At 42.2% G+C, this 24,576-nt stretch overlaps 1 protein-coding gene across 5 annotated transcripts in view; it reads left to right on the top strand.

Annotated features, from left to right (window-relative positions):
- Positions 1–24,576, top strand: part of SMC5 (structural maintenance of chromosomes 5) — a 73,011-nt gene that overhangs the window by 13,013 nt on the left and 35,422 nt on the right. For 4 of the 5 annotated variants that reach the window (XM_080972385.1, XM_080972384.1, XM_080972387.1 and 1 more), the window contains 13 exons: positions 4,060–4,200; positions 6,128–6,289; positions 7,268–7,339; positions 8,281–8,536; positions 9,489–9,643; positions 13,258–13,371; positions 14,157–14,251; positions 14,595–14,727; positions 16,310–16,483; positions 16,823–16,992; positions 18,971–19,094; positions 19,589–19,711; positions 23,377–23,502. In XM_080972385.1, coding sequence (XP_080828511.1) covers positions 4,060–4,200; positions 6,128–6,289; positions 7,268–7,339; positions 8,281–8,536; positions 9,489–9,643; positions 13,258–13,371; positions 14,157–14,251; positions 14,595–14,727; positions 16,310–16,483; positions 16,823–16,992; positions 18,971–19,094; positions 19,589–19,711; positions 23,377–23,502 — 1,845 coding nt within the window. The remainder of the gene's footprint in view (positions 1–4,059; positions 4,201–6,127; positions 6,290–7,267; positions 7,340–8,280; positions 8,537–9,488; positions 9,644–13,257; positions 13,372–14,156; positions 14,252–14,594; positions 14,728–16,309; positions 16,484–16,822; positions 16,993–18,970; positions 19,095–19,588; positions 19,712–23,376; positions 23,503–24,576) is intronic. The other variant, XM_080972386.1, reaches the window with a different exon arrangement.

The following is a 24,576-nucleotide window of genomic DNA, read 5'->3' as shown; positions in this document are numbered from 1 at the left end:
AATTCACAAGCATACTTTAAAACATACAAAAGTTAAAATACAAAAACATATTAAAATTACCTCAGCTTTCTAGGCATCTGGGTAGGCTTGTCTAAACAAGAATGTCTTTAGCAGGTGCCAAAAAGAGTACAGTGAAGGAGCCTTCTTGATCTCAGTAGGCAGGGAGTTCCAAAGTGCAGGTGCTGCCACATTACCAATGTGGAATGGCTATTGGGTGTTATGTAGCACCTGTAGTAGTCCTAGTTCTGCCAATTGAAGAGGTCAAGTGGGCACATGTGGGGTAAGGTAATCTCGTAGGTAAACTGTTCCCCTAATATAGTAGAGGCAAACTTTCCCATTTGGCTTGCCAGATTATTTTGGCCAAACCATGCCCAACTTGCCCAACACCTGAGCTCATATATGATGTCAGGTGTGTGGCAGGTAAAGTTGCAGCTAGGCCAAAGGGTCTATGCTTGCAAAGCCTTATGCATGGCATTTTGCAGCCATCAACAACCAGCCAGTCAGCAGAGCTTGCACATTGCTTGGCACCAGGCTTTGGAAATGCCAGCCACCAAATGTCCACTCTTGGGGCTTGCACGGTGCTGTGCTTTTGCCTGCGCAGGTCACCTGCTATAACTGTCATGTGAGGAGATTGACAAGGTGGCAGTCCCACCCACTTGTCAAACTTGGCCCACAGCAGGTGGGGGAGATAAGGATCTGACTCACTGCCTTTCTGGAAGAACTTCCTTTTTGATTTTTAACATATTTTCTTGCTTCTCTGAATTAGTGACTTTTATTCCTGTAATTATTTATCACCTACAAAACATCTGAAATGTTAGGAGAACTGTAGAGATTAAAAGGTGAGACAGTCCCTGTTACAATCCAATAAACTTAGCAGTAAAGAAAACAGAACACAGAGGGAGGAAAGCACTGGAGCAGCTGCTCTTCCTGGCCCCATCTGTTAGCTAGATCTGTTAGCTCTTGCTCTGTTCTTCCTGCCAGACAGACAGTACAGCCTTCTTATGGCCTCTGGTATCCTGGCTGGTGGCAGAGGTATATTACAGCCCAGTCCTATGCATGTCTACTCAGAAGTATGTCCCATGGAGTTCATTGGAACTTCCTCCCATGTAAATGGGTATGGATTTCAGCTTCACTGGCAGGCAGAGCAATCCTATACTCCAGTGTGGGGAGGATGAGGCAATTTACACCCCCACTAAACCAACAACTGCCTTTTTTAAAAAAAGGTTTTTTTAATTAAAAATTTTCTTGGGTAACATAAGTACATAAAGCGTCTCTGCTTTCAGTTCAGTCCTTTCTACAGATCAGTTATATTCAACATGAGACAGTAATGGTTTAGACAATATAAGGTTGGGGGAGATGGGGGGGAGAAAAGGGGGGTAGTAAACTTCCCTTCTTTTACATATGTATGTGCCAGGGTTTTGTGTCAGCATCACGTGGGTAGGTTTTCTTTCTGTTCATTTCTTGGTTGTCATGGGCAGTGAAGGGGACTGGGGGGCCCAGGGCCTGGTTGGTTGCCTTCAGCTGACTGCAGTGAGTTTTGTTTGCATGTTTCAGGGGGAGGGGTTGTTGGGTCAAACTAGCCATGTTGATTCGAATGCTGTCGGTGGGTTCTTGTTGTCTTGTTGGGCTGTGTATGTAATAAAGGGGAGCCATACTGAGGTGAAGGCATTCTCTTTTGCTTATCCCCACTCTAGTTTGAATTTGTTGGTTAGCTTTTCTAGTGTTATGATGCTCCTGGCTGCTGAGAGTAGGTGGCTTATGAGTTTTTTGTGGTGTGAGAGTGCATTATTGTCTTGGAAAATATTCAATAGGTTCAGTTCTGGGGTGGCTTCTAGTGGCTGTTAAGTCCCCAAAAATATGCAAATTAACTTATGTTCAAAAGGGTTGGGCTTGGGGGCAATCCCATTACATGTGGAGGTATGTGCCTGTAGAGTTGCAACCTCTCCAGCATTTTGGTGAGGTTCTTGGGTGTATAAGCGCCATCTTTTGTAGTGTTAGGTACTATCTATCGATAAGCTTCAATGTGAGCTTCTTTCTTTTAGCTGAGATGGATTTAAAGGGAGGTTTAGACCAGTTTAGTCCATTGGGTTGGTTTTTTTTTTAACCCTATGTTGTGCTCCCATTGCTTTTTGATTGAGATGATGTGTGTGAGATTCTGGAGTAGTATTTTGTATATTGTGGATACCCTCCTCTTGCCATGTCCCTTTACTGTAAGGAGGTTTTTGAAGGTGGTCAAGGGCCTAGTAGTTGCTGCTTTTACTGCCGGGTTATTTAAGAAGGACCAACAATGGCCTTATCCTATGTTTTCAGCCTGGGAGGGTAGGGGAAAACAAAGCTTGAAAAATCCCCAAATGGTTTTAAAATGGCAGATACAGCTACTTAATAGAAACACTGTTAAAGTCTACCAGTCATGGCCAGTGTGCTAATGTTGCACACTGATGTCAGCTAGAAGGAGAAGACAATGCACTCAGGCTGACAGACACCCCAATTATGCCCTCCTATCCCCAGCACCAAAGCTGCCGGATATGATTATCCCATAGCACCATCCAGTGTGTGATCCTCAATGACAAATTTATGGAGACACCAGGCATCACTGCATGTTGTTTAGTTTTTCTACCTCCTAAGTGCTCGCATGAATTGCTTTTAAGTAGAACAGCTGCCAGCTACAAATGGATTGGTTCTTCCACGAGCCAGCATGTTGTTTTTGGATGCCCTGGCAACCCAAGGGATCTTTCTTTTAGCCTACCCCCTGCCTAATATGTAGGCTTCTCAGCAGCACCTCTTGCCTCCCTTTCTACCCTCTGCTAACTGAGTGCTTCGTACATCCAGGAAGCAGCATTGATGAACTTGAGATACCTGCCCCATCCCCATTCCCAATCTGAGTGATCAGGCAGTGGTTGGGCCCCCAGCCTCCCTTTCTCACCACTGGGTCTCTTTCTGAGGCCAGCTGAAGCCAAGTCAGTCTGGGGTTCCCTTCTAATTTGCCTTCTAATATGCCTCAGCTCAAAATCAAAAGTCTCATTTGTGCAGCATCTGGGATGGAATGGATCTTGAAAGTGAAAGACACTTGCAGGGCTGCAAGTGTCCCTGCTGCTGGCATGGCGGGTACAATTCCAGTGGCATCTCGGAAGTTCCAGGGGCATCTTTGGCTTTCACTGTATCCTACAGCTTCTCATCTGCAGATTTCAAGTACAGTATAGGATTGCTCACTGAGGTTGTTAGATATACTGTATTTTGCTGGTGAAATAGTCGTATTGTGTAACTGAAATGTTGTTTTAGGTTTATTGTTTGATTAGTCATTTATGAGTAGTTCAAACTACTTTATTTAGTGATTGAATTATTGTGTGTATATAGATTCTGATATTTTTGTATTTATTGGTATGTACTTTTGGTTAGCCACTTTGCCTAGCTTTAGAAAAGAAAATTGGGGTACAAATATTTAAATGAAATTTATATACTTAGTGTTACATTGTCTTGATTGTTAACGAGGTTCAGGCTAACCAGGGTTCATGCTTTAACAATTTTCTGACCTGATTCTCTGGTTTCAAGTCCTTCTCAAGTGGGAACATTGTGCTGACAGAAATGTTAAAGTCCCAGTTGTTTTGTCTACACTGTTCATTTATCTACTGGTTCTTATAGCTGAATTATGAACCACGTTTGATTCCATATTAGGAAAAGGAAATGCATAGTTTAAATATTCAGCAACAGCAGCAGATATCACTGGAACAGAATCATAGTTAAATGCTGTGGAATACCTCTTTGCTACCCTGCTATCTCCCATTTGCAAGGATTGAGAGGACCTAATGCAAAGCATATAACATTTCATTGTTTCTTGATAGATTAGATTACTACTGATACCAAACCTTCATTTTGTATATGGGCTTCTGACTTGCACTCTGACAAGTAAGATCCATTTTCCATTAGAGAAGTGAGGTGCTAATTTGATAGAAATACTAATTCTTGTGTGTTTGAGTTTCAAATAGGGCACATCACAATTACAAAACAAGTTACTTTTTTAAATTGAACCAACTGAATAACTTGAAATACGTATTCTGACAGAATTCATGTAAAGAGAAACATAGCAACCTAGAGAAAATGAAGCAAACAAATGAAAGGTATAAACAAGATGTGGAGCGATACCATGAACATAAACGCCATCTGGATTTAATTGCAATGCTTGAGAGAAAAAGGCCCTGGGTGGTAAGTTCTTTTTTCTTTTCTTTTAGACTTTTGGGGAAAAACAAAAACAAATGTAATGTAACAAGTGTACTTGAATGAATTGTAGAAGTGGATAGAAATAGAAGAGGAAAACAAATAAATCACAATTATTATAAAGATGACAAGATGAATTGCATTTTACATTATTTCTTTATTACTGTTATTAATATCTTTGCCATTCAAGATACAGATCTTTCCAAGGCAGCGTACAAGTAACATCAGTAGCGTATTAAGAAATCTTTAAACAGCAATAGAACAAAAAACCCAGTCAGATTTGCAAAGGCCATAGAATGTATATATTCTTTAAATTTATATAATAACCTCTTTAAGGATTTGTCTTCAAAAGTCTAGCTGCTTTTCCTAGGAGAGCATTCAGGGCTATTTGTTTGCTGTAATTCTGTAGGAGTGCAGAAAAGGCTAAGAAGGAACTATTGGATGCGGAATTGATATTTCTGAAAATCTCCCATCTTTCCCCCCACCCACACGCTTTTTAAAGAATGCTTGTAGCCACTGGGCTAGTTTGTAGCCATTGGGTTGAAAACTAGTGGACAGTGGCCTAGATCAGAGAGGGAGGACCTGGGGTCCTCCTCCACATGTTACAGATTCCTATTTCCATGACTGAAGTCTTCCAAAGTGAGAATCCAAAGATCAACTGAGTAGCTACAGGATATTTAAATTGAGGGTTCAGGACTTATCTCAAGGACTGCCTCTTCCCACATGAGCGACCTGGACCTTGCAACCAACATCTGAGGCCCTTTTTCATGGGCCCCCTCCATGTGAGGTCCAGAGGGTGGCAAGACAGTGTTTGTGGACCCACCCAGTGTTTGTGGACTACTCTTTCCAGGGAGGTGCCTTCATCATACATCTTTAGCTGCCAGGTGGAAATGTTCCTTTTCAACCAGGCCTTGGGCTGATTAACATTCTAGGTTCTTTTAAATGTGCTTATGGGAGGAGAGGTTATGGGTTTGTTCTTGCTTTTTGTGTTCTTATTTTGTATTTTTATGCTGTGAACTGCCCTGAGTTCTTCAGACAAATGCTGCATACAACCCCACCTCCTATAGAAGAGGTGAAATAGTCACTATGAGTGGCAGAGGCAGCATAAGTCCACTTCAGTAGCTTGGAGTACTCCAGACTGTGTATCAAGCACATCTGAGCACAACCCCGAGGTGCTCTTGCTGCATAGTCTTTTGTTGGCCCAGGAGGTCTTAAACCTACAGACATGTCTGGACATAGCAATCCTGACAAAGACACAATTATTTCTCTTATTGTACCCGCCAGTAGTTAGTCTAGCTGTGAGCCATACTAGTGCCATACTAGGACATTATGGTGATACATTTTTATAGCATTCCCCACACCACACACTATCCTCAATTAGAATAAAAGAACAAAATAGAAATTTAAAAGTTAGGCTAGGTATAAGGAACCTGTTGCCCTCTGGATGATGATAGACATCAGCTCCCATCAGCCACAGCCCATATTGCTAGTGGTCAGGGAAAGTGGGAGTTGTAATTCTGCAACAAGTGGAGGGCCACAGGCTCCCATTCCATGAGATAGACCTGCCCTCCTTAAGCATAGATGGACAGATGTCAAAGTAGTTGCCTGGAACTATTCACCAACTCCAATCCATCTAACAGGGACATGTTTGCATTTCATGACAGGTTAAATGGTGAACAAAGCAGAAACTTCAGACGACTTGTTTGGGCTATCGAGCACAGAGATGTAATGTCCTCACAGGCAACATCAGGGCCTGTTCATTCAGACTGCTGCCTCCTCCATTTTACATGTTATATAATTTCTTAGTGGTTTATAATTGTAAGCCACATTGGGTGCCTTGGCAGAAAGGTGGTATATGAATGCATTGAATAAATAATGTAAATTAATAAATCTGTTTGCTTGCATTCCTTCCTAGGTATATGAAGATGTCCGCAAGCAATATGAACAGGTGAAACAAAACAGAGATCGTCAAAAGGAGGAATTAAATGTACTAAGAAAATCACAATCTCCCATGACACATCAGATCCAAGAGGCTGAGAAGCAGTGTGCAAGTCTGAATAACAAAATCCAAGAGAAAGTATGTATTTAAGAGTTCCTTTGTAAGTCTCATGGACATACAAGTAGTTTAGACATGTAGCTGAAGGTACCCTATGTAATGTAAAACGAAAACACTTTTAATGAGCAAAGAATTAGAAAGGAGTCAGTGGAGTAGAATCAGAACAGAAAGTTCTACATAGTCTAGCTTCCTGACACCATCTAAATCACAGTATGCCTCACAAAGAAGGCAGTGCAATGTCTAAGGACATCCTAACTTGCTATTTCACCTGGGGATAACTTGCAGTCCAAAATTAGGTCTTCAGAGCTTGGGCTCTGTCAGGGCCTGGCTGGGGTTCTGGCTTTTTATTGGAATTCATTGAATTTTTCCAATTCAGAGTCCATGAAGTCAGTGCCTTAAGCTGGAGAACCTGAAATGCAGCAAAGAGAGAAATAATGTCTCTCTTGATCTATCAAAGGCAAAGGCCAAACTCCTAGTATTTATGCTGAGATTGGCCAGCCCAGAGACTTCATATTACCTGCCAATAGCAGGGCCTGATTTTGTATACTCCTATTCCCTTCAGCACCTGAAGTAGATGAACATATAGAGAGCCCAGGACCAACCACTGAGGTAGGTCTCATCTTCAGACTGAGGTTCTTCGTTCAAGCTGCAGAGCTCATAATGAGTGTGGCCAAACATCATTCCCCTATCCATCCACCCACCCACCCATAGGGAGTGGTTTGAGTTTCATTGATCTGTAGCCAGCCTTCGGTGCCTTTATATCAAATCTCAAAAGTTGATTCCATAAAGCTGCAGTTATTTAAACTGCCAACTATATACTTGTTAACGGTAGTGTGTTCAGCCTTTAATTAAGAGGCAACGATTGTTCTCCAGAAATAGTTGTTACAATATGCAGTTTAATCCATGGTGTAGTAGAAAAGTCGCCTGTCCATACTGCCTTAGATTCTTTTATTACAGTTACAGCTGATTTCTAACTTTAAAAATGCTTTTGGTATATAGGCTGCAGCTATCAGAGAAACATCTCAGAAATGTAAACAGCATCAAGATGCTTTGGAGTCAAAAGACAAAGAAGTAAGTTTTGTACTGTATTATATTTTGCATTTAACTCTCTCTAAAACTTTAGGGACGCGGGTGGCGCTGTGGGTTAAACCACAGAGCCTAGGGCTTGCTGATCAGAAGGTCCGCGGTTCGAATCCCCGCGATGGGGTGAGCTCCCGTTGCTCAGTCCCTGCTCCTGCCAACCTAGCAGTTCAAAAGCATGTCAAAGTGCAAGTAGATAAATAGGTACTGCTCCGGCGGGAAGGTAAACGGCGTTTCAGTGTGCTGTTCTGGTTCGCCAGAAGCGGCTCAGTCATGCTGGCCACATGACCCGGAAGCTATATGCCGGCTCCCTCGGCCAATAAAGCAAGATCGAGTGCCGCAACCCCAGAGTCGGTCACGACTGGACCTAATGGTCAGGGGTCCCTTTACCCGTTACCTTAAAACTTTAGTAATTTGAACCCATTGCGTTTTTCCCATGTGCTGATTTTATAACGTTTAATTTTCTGACAGAGGCATTCATTTTATTCCAAAAGCGTAAATGCCAATATTGAGGATTCTGTAATAGTGACCCCTGCCTTTCTTACTTGCTTAGATTCTAGCATATTTCCAGGTAAATAGTTGCAGTCATTAGCGTCATTTGCTTCTATAGCACTTTAGATATAAAAGGTCATGACCTTGTAAAACATTATGTAGACCAGCAAGTAGGCATCCCAGAATTGGAAAGTGCAGGTAACCTATGATCAGCAATGCAAGCCAATTGGATTTTGTATGATCCTGTTTTGCTTCCAAGCTAATAGGCCAGGGGTCACCCAAGTTTGGTACTAGAGAGAATGATAATGGCTGGTGGGTTTTTGGGTTTTTTTAGATAATAAATAACTTCCATGTTATCTTAGCTAGAATATTCTTACTTTTGTAAAAACTTCTTTTTGTTATTGGCATGCTTGAGAAATGCTTGTGTGTGTGTTTTTTAGATTGAGAGAATTATGCAGGCAATGAGGATGAAGGAGGAGGTAGAAATGGACCGACAGAAGAGAATACAAAACACTCGTAAGATGATAGAAGACTGGAATAATGAGCTAAGAAATACAGACAGTCCTGAGAATATTCAACCTCAGATGGATTCAATTAATGCTGAGCTTAACCATTTGCAGGAAGAGAAACTAAATATTGGTGGTGAATTAAATCATCTGACAGGAGAAAAGGAGAACTTGCTAAAGGAAAAAGATGGTAAATGGGCTTAACTCTGTGCTTGCTGTTAGTACTGCAGTAAGCCCACAACTTACATGGGGGTTACGTTCTGGGGATTGCGCCTGAAGCCAAAATCATGCATAGTCAAAATACATTGGGTTCAGTGGCAGGTGGGATTGCTAACGTCTTTTTCCCCCAGATGCCCATCCCTTTTTATTTACTTAATTATTTTTGCCAAGTGGTAAAGCTGAATTTCACAATAGGAAATTGGCTTTGATAACTGACAACCAACCCAAATCCCCAGCCCTGAAGATATCAATTCCCATTGACTTTCTTTGTTAACATGACAGAGAAGGGGTCGGAAGCAAATGTTCTCAATAGGCTCTTTGGATCCTAGCCTTAGTTAGGTGTGTTCAAACATACCCCCTCCCAGGACTCCCCACCCCCCAGGCAACTCCTAAAGCTGTATGTTGATGCTGATCCTGAAATTCTTCCAGTTTTGGTGAATGGTGTCTGGAGCCGGCTTAGAAGCTCCACTGTACATGTGGGCCTCTTGTATAATGCTCTGAATCCTGGCCCAGATTTCCAGCGAGGATTTATTCTAGTATGGCAGGGAATTCAGCAGCTGAATTCAGACTGGATGCTTTAACAAAATTCCACTTAGCTTTCTCCATGGGCTGCTTGCAAAGATTGGAAAGTATATGCTAGGAATTCAGCTTTGCATTGTGATTTCTGCTCGCCCTCCAGAACAATCTCTCCTCTCCTCCTCCTGCATGCTGTTCTGTGCGGTTGCAAGAGGGAGCAGGGAAAGCCTGATTGCGCTAGTGGAAGTTCTTGCATGCGCTTCTGCTAGCAGAAGCAGTTAGTTGGATATGCGTCAAGGGTCTAGCTATGGGTATTTTGTGCAAGACAGCTCTTCCCTCTATAGTGGCTGTAGTTGTGATCATGAAGCCCTGTGAACATGGCTCCTAAAGCTGTCTCAAAATTACAGGAGTAATGAATGGCATTGTGCAGTTTGAGAATATGATGAAGATGAAGGAAGAGAAGCTCAAAAGGAGATTTCAAGACACACACATTGCTCTTACGTGGCTAAGAGAAAACAGAAACCGGTTCAAAAGAGAAGTCTGTGATCCCATGATGCTTGCAGTAAGCTGATTTGCCTGACTATTGTGTGACTTAGTCATCACTAAAATGTAATACCACTACTGCTTATAAAACTATAATCCATTGTTTTAATGTGAATAGTCGAGCTTGGCATACAGGTACCTTTATGTATTGAATTAAGTCTGTGGTGTGAATCTTGCCTTCTGCGAAAGTACAGAATACAGTCGTACCTTGGCTCCTGAATGCCTTGGGAGTCGAATGTTCCGGCTCCCAAATGATTGAAAACCAGAAGTGAGTGTTCCAGTTTTCGAACGTTCTTTCGAAAGCTGAACGTCTGACGGGGCTTCCGCTGCTTCCAGTTCAATCTTTGGAACTTTGGAAGTCGAACGGATTTCTGGAACGGATTCTATTCAACTTGAGGCTTTGTATTTTGAAAAGTATGTATTACGTAGTTCATACCATGAACTAACAAAGACATGTGACCAGCATATTAAAGTTAAAAGGTCCAGGGTGAGTCCCCACTCTTGCTGGGCTGCTCCAAGAAAGTCCCCCCGCCTCACCCTTTCCTAGTCTTGCCATCAGTGAGCTTTAAGAGCCTTCCAGAAAAGCAGTGCCTTGTTAAAGGATGGGAAAGTTATCATACAGCTTGTGGGGCCTTTAACACCTTCATTTCTAAAGCTAATTCTGGATCATATAATCAGATCTAATCACTTATTTTGAATGGGTTGTTTCAAACTGCTTCTGACAATAACCTTTTTGACAAAGTGCAGTATTTTTATCATTTTCAGTTAGTTTCATTTTGAAGTTACATGGTGGTTATTAGGTCAAACGACACCACTTCCAAACTTCGGCTGGCTCCCCCAGGGTGGGAAGTATGGGGGGCAGACTTACTGCATTTTCTCATTCTCTCCCCAGACCCATTGGTTGCAATGGAGAGAGGGAAATTAGTTGTACCAGCTTTAGGCTGGTAATGAGGAGGACCCCAGCAAAGGAAAGCAGGCCTCCAGAACACTCATTTTGGAGAATAATGCTGGCTGCCACCAGGGAAACAGCACCGCAGGGACATGCCCTTCTATGTGGAGCCTTCCCCTGCAGATAGAGAGATACTTGACCTCAGTCCTAACCATCTGACCTGCCGGCAGATAGGAGGAGGAGGGCTAATTTATTTATACCTCACCTTTTTCTGAGATGGGTTACAGATAAAAACAAGAACTATGAAAATGTGGGGGGGCGGGGCAGGGAATGTTAATAGAATAGAAGCTATATACATATGTGTAAGATTGTGGCTGGATCTAGACACGTCAAAGAAGTGTTTTACTTAAACGTACCCTAAACTCATACAGGGAAATCTGGTTGGGAAAGACGGGACTCCACAGCGCCCTCTGGTGTCACATCGTTATATTGCATATACAATACATATAAAACACTTTTTCTTTACCACTCTAGCTGAGTCCTAGGATTACTCTGTCCATCCATCAAAAGTAAATTTACTTATTAAAAAGCATGCTGCTCAATAAATTTCATTTTAAGAGGTTTTCATAAAAACAATAAAAATTCATCAGCAACATTCAGTAAAACTTGATAAAAGTGTGCATCACGAATAAAGCTTAGCATTGTACAAAACAAAGACAGTTTTTCAGAATCTAGGAAAACATTGGTGAACATGTTTTAAGAGGCTGACTTACTACAGTCTCCACTAGGGCTGGGCGATAACTGTTTTTCAGTACTGCAGTATAACACCAGTTAAACATCATGATATGTCAATATATCACAGCATCTGAAATAAGGAAGGGGCTATGCAGAGGTGAATAGGACAGTGTCTTGGCAACTGCTACTACTTAAGGGTTGGGCTTGGCTACCAAGTGGTGGCATTCAGGACAATCCAAAATACAGTGATGCACCATAGTGAATACAAATAATCTGGGACTCCCAGATGGCAGGCAGGCCTGCTAGGCGGCAGAAGCAGCAGCAGCCTGGCGGTGGCAGAATCAACAACTGGGGGGCGGGCAGAAGCAGTGGCAGCCTGGCAGCAGTGGCACAATAAGCAGCCTGCAAAGCCCTGCCATGACGGTGGGTGCTGGCGGCAGCCTGCGAGGCCTTGTGGTGACAGCAGTAGTGGTGGCCTGCAAGGCCTTGCAGCAGTGGCAAAAACGACGCCTGCCTGCAAAGCCTTGTCATGACGTTGGCAGTAGCGGTGGCCTGTGAGGCCTTCCCATGGTGTCAGGAGACAGTGGCGGAAGCAGGGGTGACCTGTAAGTGACTATGATTCATTGTCGGGGTTTGGATTGTCCTGAATGCCATCATTTGGTAGCCAAGCCCAAAACCAAAAGTCCTGTTGGGATGCATTTTGGCTTGCCTGCTGATGAAACAAACTGTATGTATAATGTTGTCGTTTATCCATTTTAGACCTCTTTAAGTAGTAGCAGTTGCCTGGACATTGTCTTGTTCGCCTCTGTATAGTTCCATCCTTATTTCAGACATTGTGGTAGTTGCAGTGTTGAGCTGGTGATTCTGTGAGGTTTAGCTGTTGATGACATTTCAACATTTAGCTGGTGAGTTATCGTGATACTGAAAACCAGATATTGCCTAGCCATTACACACATTGTGATTTGTGATATATTGCCAGCTCAGATATTATGAAACAGTTATCACGATGTGAACTTCAGACCTGTTTTGGACAATATATTGATATATCACCCAGCCCTAGTCTCCACCTCATGGATTGTGTGAGGAACGGTATTCTGGAGGTTGGGTTCTATCCACAAGAAGCCCTGCTTCTGCATTGTCAACAAGTGACAATCTACTGGTTGTGGAACCACCAGCCATGTCTCCTTGGAAGTTTTTAAGATCAGCCTGCTCTGTACTAGGGGAGGCAGTCTGCTAGGTGCCCTGGTGTCAAGTTGTTCAGGGCTTTCAATACCAACAACATCAACCTTGAAATTGGCTCTGCAGCTAATAGGCAGCTAGTGCAGATCTTTCCACACTGTTAAAATATATGCAAAGCTGGGTGTCCCACTAAGCACCCTAGCACCTGCATTTTGCACCAGTTATAGGAACAAGGCATAAGGTGGCCCACACACAGTGTGTTACAGTAGTCTAATCTTGAGGTTACCCTCAAGAAAAAGTCCTCATTTGGGCTCCTCCCACATCACCTGGGACTTACTAAGTTTCCAGGGTGCATCCGGATGGCACCATACTGCAGCATCTCCTCTCCCAGGAAGATAACGACAGGGCCACAGTGTTACCACCAACATATGAATTAAGGTACTTCTAGAATAATTAGCCACAGCATAATGAGTATTGAGCCATTTTAAAGAATAGAGCACATTTTATTTTATTTCTTGATGCCCATTTAATGTAAGTCATACTTGAAATATATAATTTCATTATAAGTCATTTAAAACACACTACACCAACGATGAAAAAAGAAGTAAGCTTCATTGCATTCAGTGGGACTTGCTCCCAGATATTTGTGCACAGGATTTGAAGCCTCAGTCAAATATCCGTCCTTAACTACATTTGGAAATGTACTTGCCGTTTATTTAGAACCCAAGTATTATCTTACTGGCTCCTTTGCCTTCATGCACATTTTATTGTTCTTTTTCTACTAATTTCAGCCACCGTTTGTAATTGTTGGATTTTTTTTTTCTGCACAGATCAATATGAAAGATCATAAGCATGCTAAATATGTAGAAAATCACATTTCATCCAACGACTTGAGGGCCTTTGTCTTTGAAAGCCAAGAAGATATGGAAATCTTTCTAAGAGAGGCAAGGACCAATTCCTACATTAAAAACAGATTGGTATTGAAGTCCAGACAACAAAAAGCCTAATAAGTAGGCTCTTGATTGCGTCTCTCTCACCACACTGGTAGCATGAAGCACTGCTCATTTTTCTTTTCTCCAGTGCATTTCCAGCCGCCAACTAAGAGAAGCACATGAAATGTTATATTTTTTAGAAGTCACCTTGTTGAGCGAAAGAGGGAAAAACCTGCTCTACTGTTGCCTGATAACAGTGACTATATGAAGATTCAGTTTCTTTATTCTTCTGATACAAAGTTAATGGGGGCTAGGCTTTTTGGAAAATTCACTTAATAAACAGGGTACAGATAATTCAAAAAAGAAAAGTCTGGCACTTCTTAACCCTGTCCTTAATTGATTGAAATGGCTTTCAGATAAGGAGTTGTAAAAGGTAAAGGGACCCCTGACCATTAGGTCCAGTTGCGACCGACTCGGTTGTGGCGCTTTATTGGCCGAGGGAGCCGGCGTACAGCTTCCAGGTTATGTGGCCAGCATGACTAAGCAGCGCACGGAAACACCGTTTACCTTCCCGCCGGAGCAGTACCTATTTATCTACTTGCACTTTGACGTGCTTTCAAACCACTAGGTTGGCAGGAGATGAGGAGTTGTAGGTGGTTCTGAATTAAAGATCCTCTGAAATACTCTCTAATGTTACTATTGTTACCTACTCAAGAGAACTGTTAAAAAGCTCAGTTCAAACATTTGTCTTAAGGCAGCTAAGAGTGTTCTCTTGGCATTGATGCAATCTTGTTTAGGTGCGTGATGTTCAAAGGCTCAGAGTGAATGCTGTGTGTGCACCAAGTGAATCTTATGCTGAAAGCAGACCTTGGAAACCAGTTGAAGAACTGTTGTAAGTTTTAAGCTATTTATCTTAAAACCCTACATTATAATAATGGGTATAAGTTATTGTGTGAAAGCAATTGTGCCGTGACCTAGCTGTTTTCACCACAATGCCCAGCATACTGAATCAAATTAATTTAGCTGATTAAATAAGCATTTACTATTTGCTCAATTTTGCCTGTCGTAAGCTTGCAGAATTTGGCTTTTGATGTTACAGAATCTTAATATTTAACCTCAGTTAAAATATGATTGCTCATATTTATTCATTTCTCCAACACTCTTGCTCTGAGAATTGATTATTCATCTTACTAATTGGGGGGGATTTATTTAACTGCCTCTCTTGCCTTCTTCAGCCGGTATGGAGTTTTCTCTTACTTGAGAGAGTTGTTTGATGCTCCCCACCCTGTGATGAATTACCTGTGTGATAAATATCGCATTCATGAGGTCCCTGTCGGCACAGAGAAAACCAGAAATATGATCGAAAGGGTGAGGCATGTTGACTAAGAGAGATAGAAATCTGTAGTGTTTAGAAAGACTCTTGGTGTGATGCTGCCGCCTTTCCCTTAGAAGCAAGCAACACCAGATCAGGAGGCCATGAACTTGTCATACTTTATATAAGCACATTAGCAAAGCACAGTAGCAACAAGCAGCTAAGAAAAGCACATACAATCAAATTACACCTCTCCTATGTGCTGTTCCTCTGTGTCAAGATGGGTGGTCAGTCTTTTTGCCCCATTGGCAGAGATGAGTTGGGTTTCTTCGAACACTGAAAGTCATATCTGTTCTTTGTTTCCCAGCAGCAGTGGAGAGAAAGTGGTGCTTGATTTTTTGGGGTGATGGTTCTGTAGAAGTCACCAGCCAGATTATTAGCTGGGATTAGAAGGTCTAAGCACAATATACTGATTCTGGCTGAACTGAATACCAGTTAATTTATGGGCTCAATTCAGAGAGTTTGACTTGACCTATAAAGCCTTATGTGGTTCAGGATCCCAGTTCCAAAGATACCTCTCCTCACGTGACCCAGCCTGGAGGGAGATGTAGAGGGGGTGTTCTTCAGGGGTGTTTACTCTCCACCCCACCCCCATTTGTGGAATCTAGTCTTTTAGTGGTTAAGTCAGTCTCTATTGTGTTGTTCATCTTCGACTATTTAGTGTATTGTTGGATAAACATTTTGATATTTTGTGTTAAATATATTTTAAACTTGACTTATAACTGTACTTACCTGTATGTATTTTTCTTGTAAAGTTGTTTTGAGACTTTTTAATATATAAAGCAACTAACAAATGCAAATAATAATAAATACTGTGCTTAAATTTATAATCTGCTTTCCTATCAATTGGATCTCAACTGGCTTACAATAAAATATAAAACAGATAAAGTATCCTAAAAACAATCGTCTTAAAACCACCTGTACACACGCAAAACACAAGCTAAAAAAGTGGAAACGGCAGCAGTTAAGACATCACTTCATTTCTACCTCACATAAAGTTCAGCTCCCAAAGTCTTAGAAGGCCAGTAGTCCCCGTCCCCCCCAGTCGCTTTAAAGTTCAGGCCTGGTGAGCTGCCCTTAATTTGAAGGGAGGAAACAAAGGAGCCTCCTATCTTGCACTCCCAGTCAGAAGAGGTCTTAAAATGTGCTGAGATAGAAAGCTTTCTTTCTGGGAGCTGTATGTGGCTGTCCCACATCATTGGTTCCTGAGCCCTGGGGAGCCCCAGGTTACTCATGGTGCAAGGGGAGAGGGTAAGGCTTCCATCCAGCCACAGTGCACCAACATATCTCAAGTAATGATCACAGTCTGTAGTTTCTGCTTTTCACTTTATTTCCCTCTCGCATTGCTGCCTGCAACTCCACTTCCGCTATCCCGCTGCCATGTGTATGTATTCATGCCAATTTAGGATAACACTGCATGCATCTGATGCGAGTGACTGTAATCCACTAAAATGTATGCTGTAATAAATTTGCTACAAATTATTTGAATTTTTTGTTGCAATAGACTAACATTCGGGATGTTAATAGCTATCCCTCTGGAGTTGATATAATTGTAGTGTGGTAATTTTGTGTGTGCAGGTCATAAAAGAAACCAAACTGAGAAGCATCTACACAGCAGAAGAAAGATATGTGGTAAAATTGTCTTTTTACACAAATCAGACCATTACCAGTAATACATCACTGAAGCCGGCACAGTTCCTTACTGTCACAGTGGATGCAGACGAAAGAAGGCAGTTGGAAAATCAACAGAAGGTAAGCTGATTTATCGTGATGGTTTAGGAAAACAGCAGTTCATGATTTGAAATGTTGGGACTTATTAATCCTGTAAAGTCTTTGGTCAGCAATTTTGGCTGGTGTTTTATATCTGTTTTTCACCACATTTAACACTAAAGCTACAATTTGAAAGTCACTTTCAAAAATATCACAAGAATATTTGCACCTGAACTTTAAAATGCTGTGCACCTTCTTAATGTAATTAACACTGTTAGCATTTGGGGGGGGGGCAGGGAATACTCCCTGTTTTTAAAATGGTTGCCTGTGCACTATGAACACATTATACAATGGGATTTTCTTCTGCACTTTTTACTTTAGGAAATTGCAAGGCAGCTGGAGTTGCTGGATTCTAAAATGGCTTCTCTCTCTAAACAACAAAAACGTCTGGAACGCAGAGATAATGACCTCAGACAACAGAAAAAGTTGCTATTGGATAGAAAAAACAAAAGGAAGCAATTGGAATCAAAAATTAGTATGAAAAGTGACAGGTATAGCTATTTTATATATTTATTATGTAGAGAAACAGCACTCAGAAAACTGAGCCAAACCTGTATCAGAACTGCTTTGATAGTCCATTGATGATCATGGAGCCATTTAAATGATTAGGAAAACCTGTCATCCTTCTGCTGAGTACTGTGAACTTCTGACTATGATAAAATGGATATGAGAGATCAAGTTGGAAATAGGGGATTAATGATTTACAAGTCCAGTTAATCTTTCCACTCTTTTTAAAAGACTTTAAAAAGGCAAATAGAAATGTCATTAGAATGTACATAATATTTTGTTTATATTATGTATTTTATATTTTATTTATATTCATATTCATATTTTTGCCCTTTAAGTCCTTAGTCCCCCTCGGTTTTTCTTACTTTGCTTACTTGCAGGGTTTGGACAGTTCCGTTCCCTTTGCCCTAAACTTTGTTCTCTTTGCTACACTGTTACCAGGGGGCAACCGCATAAGCGCATACTTGCATGTGCATTGTACGGTTTGTAATTTAAACATCAGCTGTAAAAAAGAAGGCAGTATGGACAATCAAATTTAATTACTTGGCTTATGAAAGTTCTATAAATATTGCATTGCCGGGGGTTGGATTAGATGGCCCCGGGGTCACTTCCAATCCTACAGTTCTATGATTCTATTAAATTGTGGGGAAAGTAAGGAAAGGTATGTGCTGAGAATTTGAAGTTCTGTGTGTGCCTCTTAAAAAATTGTTGGGTGATTTTTCTGTAAGTTAATGTCCACATACTTGCCGAATTACCCATTGGTGCTTAAAAACATGGAAGAAGAATACTTAGGCAGGATTCAGCTAAATGTAAGCACTTTCAAATCTATTTGATTTTAAATTGGAAGTGTTCGGCATATTCTTAGATTTTCCCATTGAAATCAGTGGCTTAGATCCAAAGGTGATCTTGTGCAAGTGGAAGGTACATCGACTCCTGTGAAGGGCTCACCCTCAGCTTCCACCAATTCCCCCTGCAGCCCCAGACATTTTTTCTGTGCTGATCTGGAGGTTCCGTTAACCCCCAAGAGCGGCTTTCCAGGTCCTGCCGTAGGGAAATGGAAATGGAAGAGAGCATCCTGCAAACATAATTCCACTTGCAGACCTTTGCGTCCAGACAAGAGGATTTAAAAATGCTATAGGTAAAGGGACCCCTGACCATTAGGTCCAGTCGTGACCGACTCTGGGGTTGTGGTGCTCATCTCGCTTTATTGGCTGAGGGAGCTGGCATACAGCTTCCGGGTCATGTGGCCAGCATGACTAAGCCGCTTCTGGCGAACCAGAGCAGCGCACGGAAATGCTGTTTACCTTCCCGCCAGAGCGGTACCTATTTATTTACTTGCACTTTGACGTGCTTTTGAACTGCTAGGTTGGCAGGAGCTGGGACCGAACAACGGGAGCTCACCCTGTTGCGGGGATTCAAGCCACTGACCTTCTGATCGGCAAGTCCTAGTCTCTGTGGTTTAACCCACAGCGCCACCCGCATCCCCCCCCCCCCAAAAAATAATCCTATACTTTGGCTGTATAAATAACTTCTTTGGTGTTCATAGAACCTGCTATCCCTTTGGTGGGCAATTTGCGTAACATGACAGCTAGGATTTCAGGCCTGACCCCAAAAATGGTTAAGAGTTGACAGAATTGAGCTTGAAGAATTGAGCTAATGATGACAGGCATCCCTGTTTTCCCCTGTGCTTGTTAATGTCAGTCAGGACAGAGCTTGTTAATTGAATGATGGGGCAGATGTGTTTTAGAGGCACTATTGAAAATTAGGTTTTTATTTATTGTGAAAGCTTTGTAGACTTTACTCTCTTAAGTTCTTCAGCTTGCACAGGATAGTCTGATTTTCTGTACTTTGAAAGGCAGTTATCATGCCTCCTCATTAAAACATAAATCTAGCCTTCATAGGGTTGAACTAGGAATTTTGTAGTAATTCAAACAGCATTGCCCATAAATCTTCCTTGCACAGTTTGAGACAAATGGAACAAGATGGCGTCAACTTGGAAGAAGCGTCTGAGCAAGCGAATATTGCAGTAAAACAAATTAACACTGAAAAAGTAAAACTCGTCACAGAATTTATGCAACTAATAAAGGTAAACACACATCTCTCAAAGGCTGCTGTTGGTACTGTTGGCGTTTTATGAATTTATTCAAATAATGATGAACTCCTCCCTTCCCCAAAACGAAGACCTAATTGATAGATGTATTGAACATTTTATTTCTCAATTGCTTGTCACCTAGAGGAGTCCAGTTAACATCAATGTTGTTATGAGCCTGATGCATGACAGTGCAAATGTTCCAAAGGAATAAATAGTCTACAAAAATGCCCACTCATAAGTATATTACAAGGTGAAGGGTGGGATATAAATTTTAATAATACATAAATAAATAATAAAAAGTGCTTTGCACTATCATTCTGGCAGGTTGGAATGAATTGTTACTCACCTGGGAAAAGCAAACTTTATTCTCAGTTGCCAAGTGTTTGATCAAACAGAAGAGGCATTGCATCTGGATAAACACCAGATTGAAGAATAATAAATGCTTTTCTTTTTAGCAAAATCTTCTAAATGATGCTTGTTTTCCACAGAGTTGTGTGACCTTGAACAAACAGAAAACAGATTTGGTTCTACAGAACATGAAAGCAGCTTTCCACAAGAGCAGACTTGAGGCTGAATATAAAGCCTGCGCTGTCCAGCTACGAGCTGCAGAGGTAAGACCTGCACTCTCACACTTGTTGAATGAGCTTGAAAACCTACTTTTACATATGGAATGCCGTTTAGGGGATGGGCCATTGTCCTGTGTGAGAGGACATGCTCTTCCTGCAAAAGGTCCCTCTCTGAAACGCTTGGAGAGCTTTTGCCAATGGGTGTCCCCAATATTTGCCAGGAGGGATCAGTGGTCTTACTTGCTGCAGGACAGCTTCCTTGTTCATGAGTATATTCAATCAAGATGTGCAAAATAATATGAAAAGGCACAATGCTTACCTAGGGCACCAGCATTTCACATCCTTTTTACACACCCTGACAGATAGGGAGAGCAATTTCCCTGATAGTTTCCCTTACCTGCTAAAGGAAGCCTATCCTTGAGTTTTGAGGACTGCAAATGCAGGTAAATAGAGCATCATTAATAGCAGCAATTAACTTCTTTTGTTAGTGAACTGTGCTGATGGTCTTTAAAAAAGGCTTTGTACAAGCAGTGGCAGACAGGCAAAATCCAATTGAGCCTTTTTCTGTGGGAGACAAATGCTGCATATGTGGGTTCTGTCAGCACAGTGATTCATTAAGAAAAGTAAAACATTATCTCTTAGATTAGAATATGTTTTCCTTGCTAACATGCATGAACATTTAAAAATGACACATGCACATTAGCAGATTTTATGTGCTTTTCTTGTTCAGTATAGCACCTTAGATCAAGAACTCTAATATTTATCTTAAGCAATTTTGGTTATTTAATTTTCTTAATGAATGTGAGAGGCAAATATGTGTTTATGACCCATATGGAACAGTAGGGAGGATTGTTAGCCCCATCTGCTCGTCAGATAATTGGCACAGCCACCTCTGTGTTTGACAACTGTTTTGAGAGAGACTTGATAATTGTCTTGTTTGGATTAATTGATTTTTATTTTATTTTTTGGAACATGTACCGTGGCACATTTGGGGAGAAAAATCCACCAAGTACTGTTCAGAACATACATTGCAGTATTTATTTTAGAATGAATTTTAAGAACACAACAATCATGTTTTCCTTCTGTGTTATTTTTCATAATTAAAAGTTTTGGAATACTGTTAGAGTGGCAATCTTTTCAGCTCAGTTCTGCATGGAAGTGTTAGTCACTGGCTACTATTTTTCAGTAGACTCCCATCCTTTTACTCCTAATGGCGTCAAATAAAGCATATGAGGAAATACCAATACTCTGCCAAATATCTCTTTCTGAACAGGCAGAAAGAATAATTATCCTAAAGACTAAGTTTATCATTATTATTTTAGATAGTCCAGCATGGTGCATGTTTTACCCTTCAGAAAATTGTTCTTTTGGCAGATAAGAGAATTTCTCTGCCCCTGTTTCACTAGGAGCAGCTCACAGGGAGGGGGCTGCATGTGCCCGAGCTCCTGCCAGCAGCATCTCTAGTGCGAAGGGCGAGGCAGAACTCCTGCCAGAGTGTCCTCACAGCACTTACTGACTCCTGATTTCCTCTGTAACAAGAATGGTATACTGAAGTCTGGTAGCTACCATAGTGCATTGTTTGTTGGTTTGTTTGTAGCATTAATACCAGACGTAGCTAACCTGAGATCGTCTAGACTCCAGCTCCCATCAGCCCCAGGCAGCGTTGCCAGTGAGCAGAGAGGATGGGACATCTGGAGAGACAAACGTATTAATAACTCCCGATTTGTAACCTGCTTTTCAGCCCAAAAAGTCTTCCAGAGGGGCTTTTGGGAATCCATAATTATACAATCCCTGCCCTTGGGCTTACAACCTAAAAGTCATGACACAAAAGGAAACATGATTGGGAGGGAAGAGGAAAAAAGCAAACTCGGGCACTATTTCTTAGTTACGTATTTGATTCACTCCCAACAATCGAAACAACTTCTGAGAAGTGGCTGAACCTTGATGTTGTCCTTGACTGTTTGGAGCCTAGCAGAGTTCTGGCAGTGTCTCATCAGTTCCTCCATGACCTGAATGGCCCCTCCCCCCCCCCCCCAGCTGATGGCCCTGCTGCCATTATTCACAGCAGAGTTCTGGCGGCTCAGCCAAGCTGCTGGTAAAAGCAGGAGCAAGTGGGGAAAGGGAAGATGGCAGCTCCTCTTGCTGTGAGCTGCTTCCTAACCCTTGAAGCTTGGGCATTTTTCTCTCTCCTGTGATTCTGAAATGCCTTCTGTGGATGAATATGTTGCCGTACAGAGATTAATAGATCAGACTGGTCTGTGCCTTTAGGTTTATTGATTTATCTATGGCATTCATAGCCCACCTTTCCTCCATTGTTTTCTTCTACTCCATTTTATCCTTGCAACAGCCCTGTGAGGTTAGGCTGAGACACAGCGAGTGGCTCAAGGCCACCCAGGGAGCTTCATGGACTCTTTGGCCACTACACCCCACTGGCTCACTTTCTCACAGATGAGAGATAGCAAGGGGGGAAAGGAGGGGAAGAAAAGTAAGCAAACGCCGTGCCAATGCCTGAAGTTCCTGGATATTCAGATCAGATGGTACTTGTGGCAAATTGGCCAGCTCTCTTGGAGTACACACAACAGCCGTCTTTCCCCAGCCCAGGGTGGGGATCAGCACGGGTTTCCCTATTGCTTTGCCATCCTAGGGTGGCTGCTCTTGGAGTCTGGCATTCGCTTTGGCAGCTCCCTGCAGCTGCTGTTTCTCTGGTCAGCAGGCGGGTCCCGGCTAGTCTTCCTCTCGCTTCTCTTCCTAGGAGGCTGCAATGGCAGCCTCCCTCACAGCGCTTGCTGTCTTGGCCTGGGGCAGAAGTCTTCGCCTTGGCCTGGCACTTCACTCCCTGAGCAACTTGCCAGCGACCACACACTGTGCAATGATTGTGTGCTATGAAACTGTAGCAGCCGCTGAAGTCCTAGGCCAGGACACCCTGGGCTGTGTGCGTATGCGTGAAATAAATAAACGCTGGAAATCCAAATAGATGTGTTTTCCTCCATTGAGATGGGTCTAGATTTTATCTTGTGGAAAAAGTTTGTGTGAGAAACAGCTTTGTGGACCAATTCACACAATTATTTTTAGGTTGTGAGATGTAGGTTGAATAACACTTGCAGGTGTTGAAAAATTATTTAAGGGTTTTATCTACAGTGCTACAGATGATGTATTTACTTAAGGCATTTTGTGCCCCACTCTTTAACCAAAAAGGGTCCTAGAATGGCTTACAAAAATCAGTCGTAGGACTGTCCCTTTTCTCAGGGTGAAAAGGCCCACCACACAAGGAAAAATGAAGTGCAGGAGGGAAAGAGCAAACTCAAGCGCAAGGTCTTCAAGGTCCTCTTCTTCTGTGCTGATTCTGGCTGCCCAGGCACACTTTCCTCCCTCAGAGCCGATCTGGGAGCAGAGCAGTGGACTCTGGCGGAGCAAGCCAGGAAGACAGATCCTGCCAGACAGTTCTTCCCTCAGACTTCTGTCTTGATGGCAGCTGCAGACTCCACAGGGATGAGCTGGATGGAGCTGCCCTCCCTTCCACACCCGGCTGGTGTCCTCCCTGGGCCCTTTCTACTTGTGGCTCCATTTTTAGTTTTTCAGAGTAATTATTTATTTATTGAATTTATAGCCTGCCCTTCCTCCCAAATTCTGAAGGCCTTGCTTTGGTCAACGTTTTGCTGAGTTTTTCATGAAAATAATAATACTGCCTCCCCCCCTTCTGTCTATTACAGCAGCAGCTTTTGGAGCTGGATGAAAGGAGACGTGCCCTCTTGGAGAACTGTAAAGGTTTAATGAGGAAAGCTATGCAAGCTTGCAACCTTCGTCCAGATCAAAGTATTCCAGAACATTTCAGCAACGTAAGTGCCACAACAAAGGACTGACACACAGGCACACACACAACTAAACCCCAGGCGGAGCCATCTTTTGTTGATGGAAACTGTTGCACAATCACATAGGGCCATTTTTGCTCTGTTCCGAAAGTGCCTGTTTCCTGGCCTTTATCTTTTAGAACAGTTCAAGAAAATGAATAGGAAAATGTTTTCAAAGTCATCAGTACACCTCATATTACCATATATTTGAAGACACTTCAAAAACTTATTTTCTAAAAAAATTATTTTTATTGAGTTTTACATAATCAATTTGAATTCAAACATTATACATCAACATCATCATTTAGGATTCCCTGAATCCTTCGACTCCCCTCCGCCCTTCCATGGTTACCATTATCAATCTCTTTCCCCCCTCCGACTGTCTCCCTTATTTTCTCTATTTGTTTAACAAAGAGTCCATTTTTACCATAGGTCTTTGTATATTACAAGCATTACTCAAATCCTGCCAAAGTTTTTAGTTGTTTACAGTGTTCTCTTAAGTACAGTCATACCTCGGGTTGAATGTGCTTCAGGTTCAGCACTTTCGGGTTGCACTCCGCGGCAACCCGGAAGTAACGGAGCGTGTTACTTCCGGGTTTCGCCGCATGTGCAGACGCTCAAAATGACATCATGCGTGGAAGCGGCAAAACGTGACCCGCGCACGCACCGTCACGTCTTACGTTCCATTCAGGATGCAAATGGGGCTCCGGAACGGATCCTGTTTGCATCCCGAGGTACCACTGTACATTGTAAATTTTCCCCATTCTTCTTAAAGTTCTTCTCTTCCTGGTTTCTGATTTTCCCAGTCATTTTCGCCGTTTCGGCGTAGTCCATCATCTTCATCAGCCATTCGTCTCTGGTCGGAACTTTATCGTCTTTCCATCTCTGGGCCGGTAATATTCGCACTGCTGTCGTCGCGTACATGATTAGTCGTTTCTGCTCCTTTGGAATCTCTGCACTTAAAAGACCTAGTAGAAAAGCCTCAGGTTTTCCCCCAAATGTTATTTTAAACATTTTTTTTAACTCATTGTAAATATTTCCCAGAATGCTCCTGTTATCTTG

Source organism: Podarcis pityusensis, assembly GCF_964106645.2.
Source record: "Podarcis pityusensis genome assembly, chromosome: 11".
Lineage (NCBI taxonomy): Eukaryota > Metazoa > Chordata > Lepidosauria > Squamata > Lacertidae > Podarcis > Podarcis pityusensis.
This window is presented reverse-complemented; position numbering and strand designations above follow the sequence as displayed.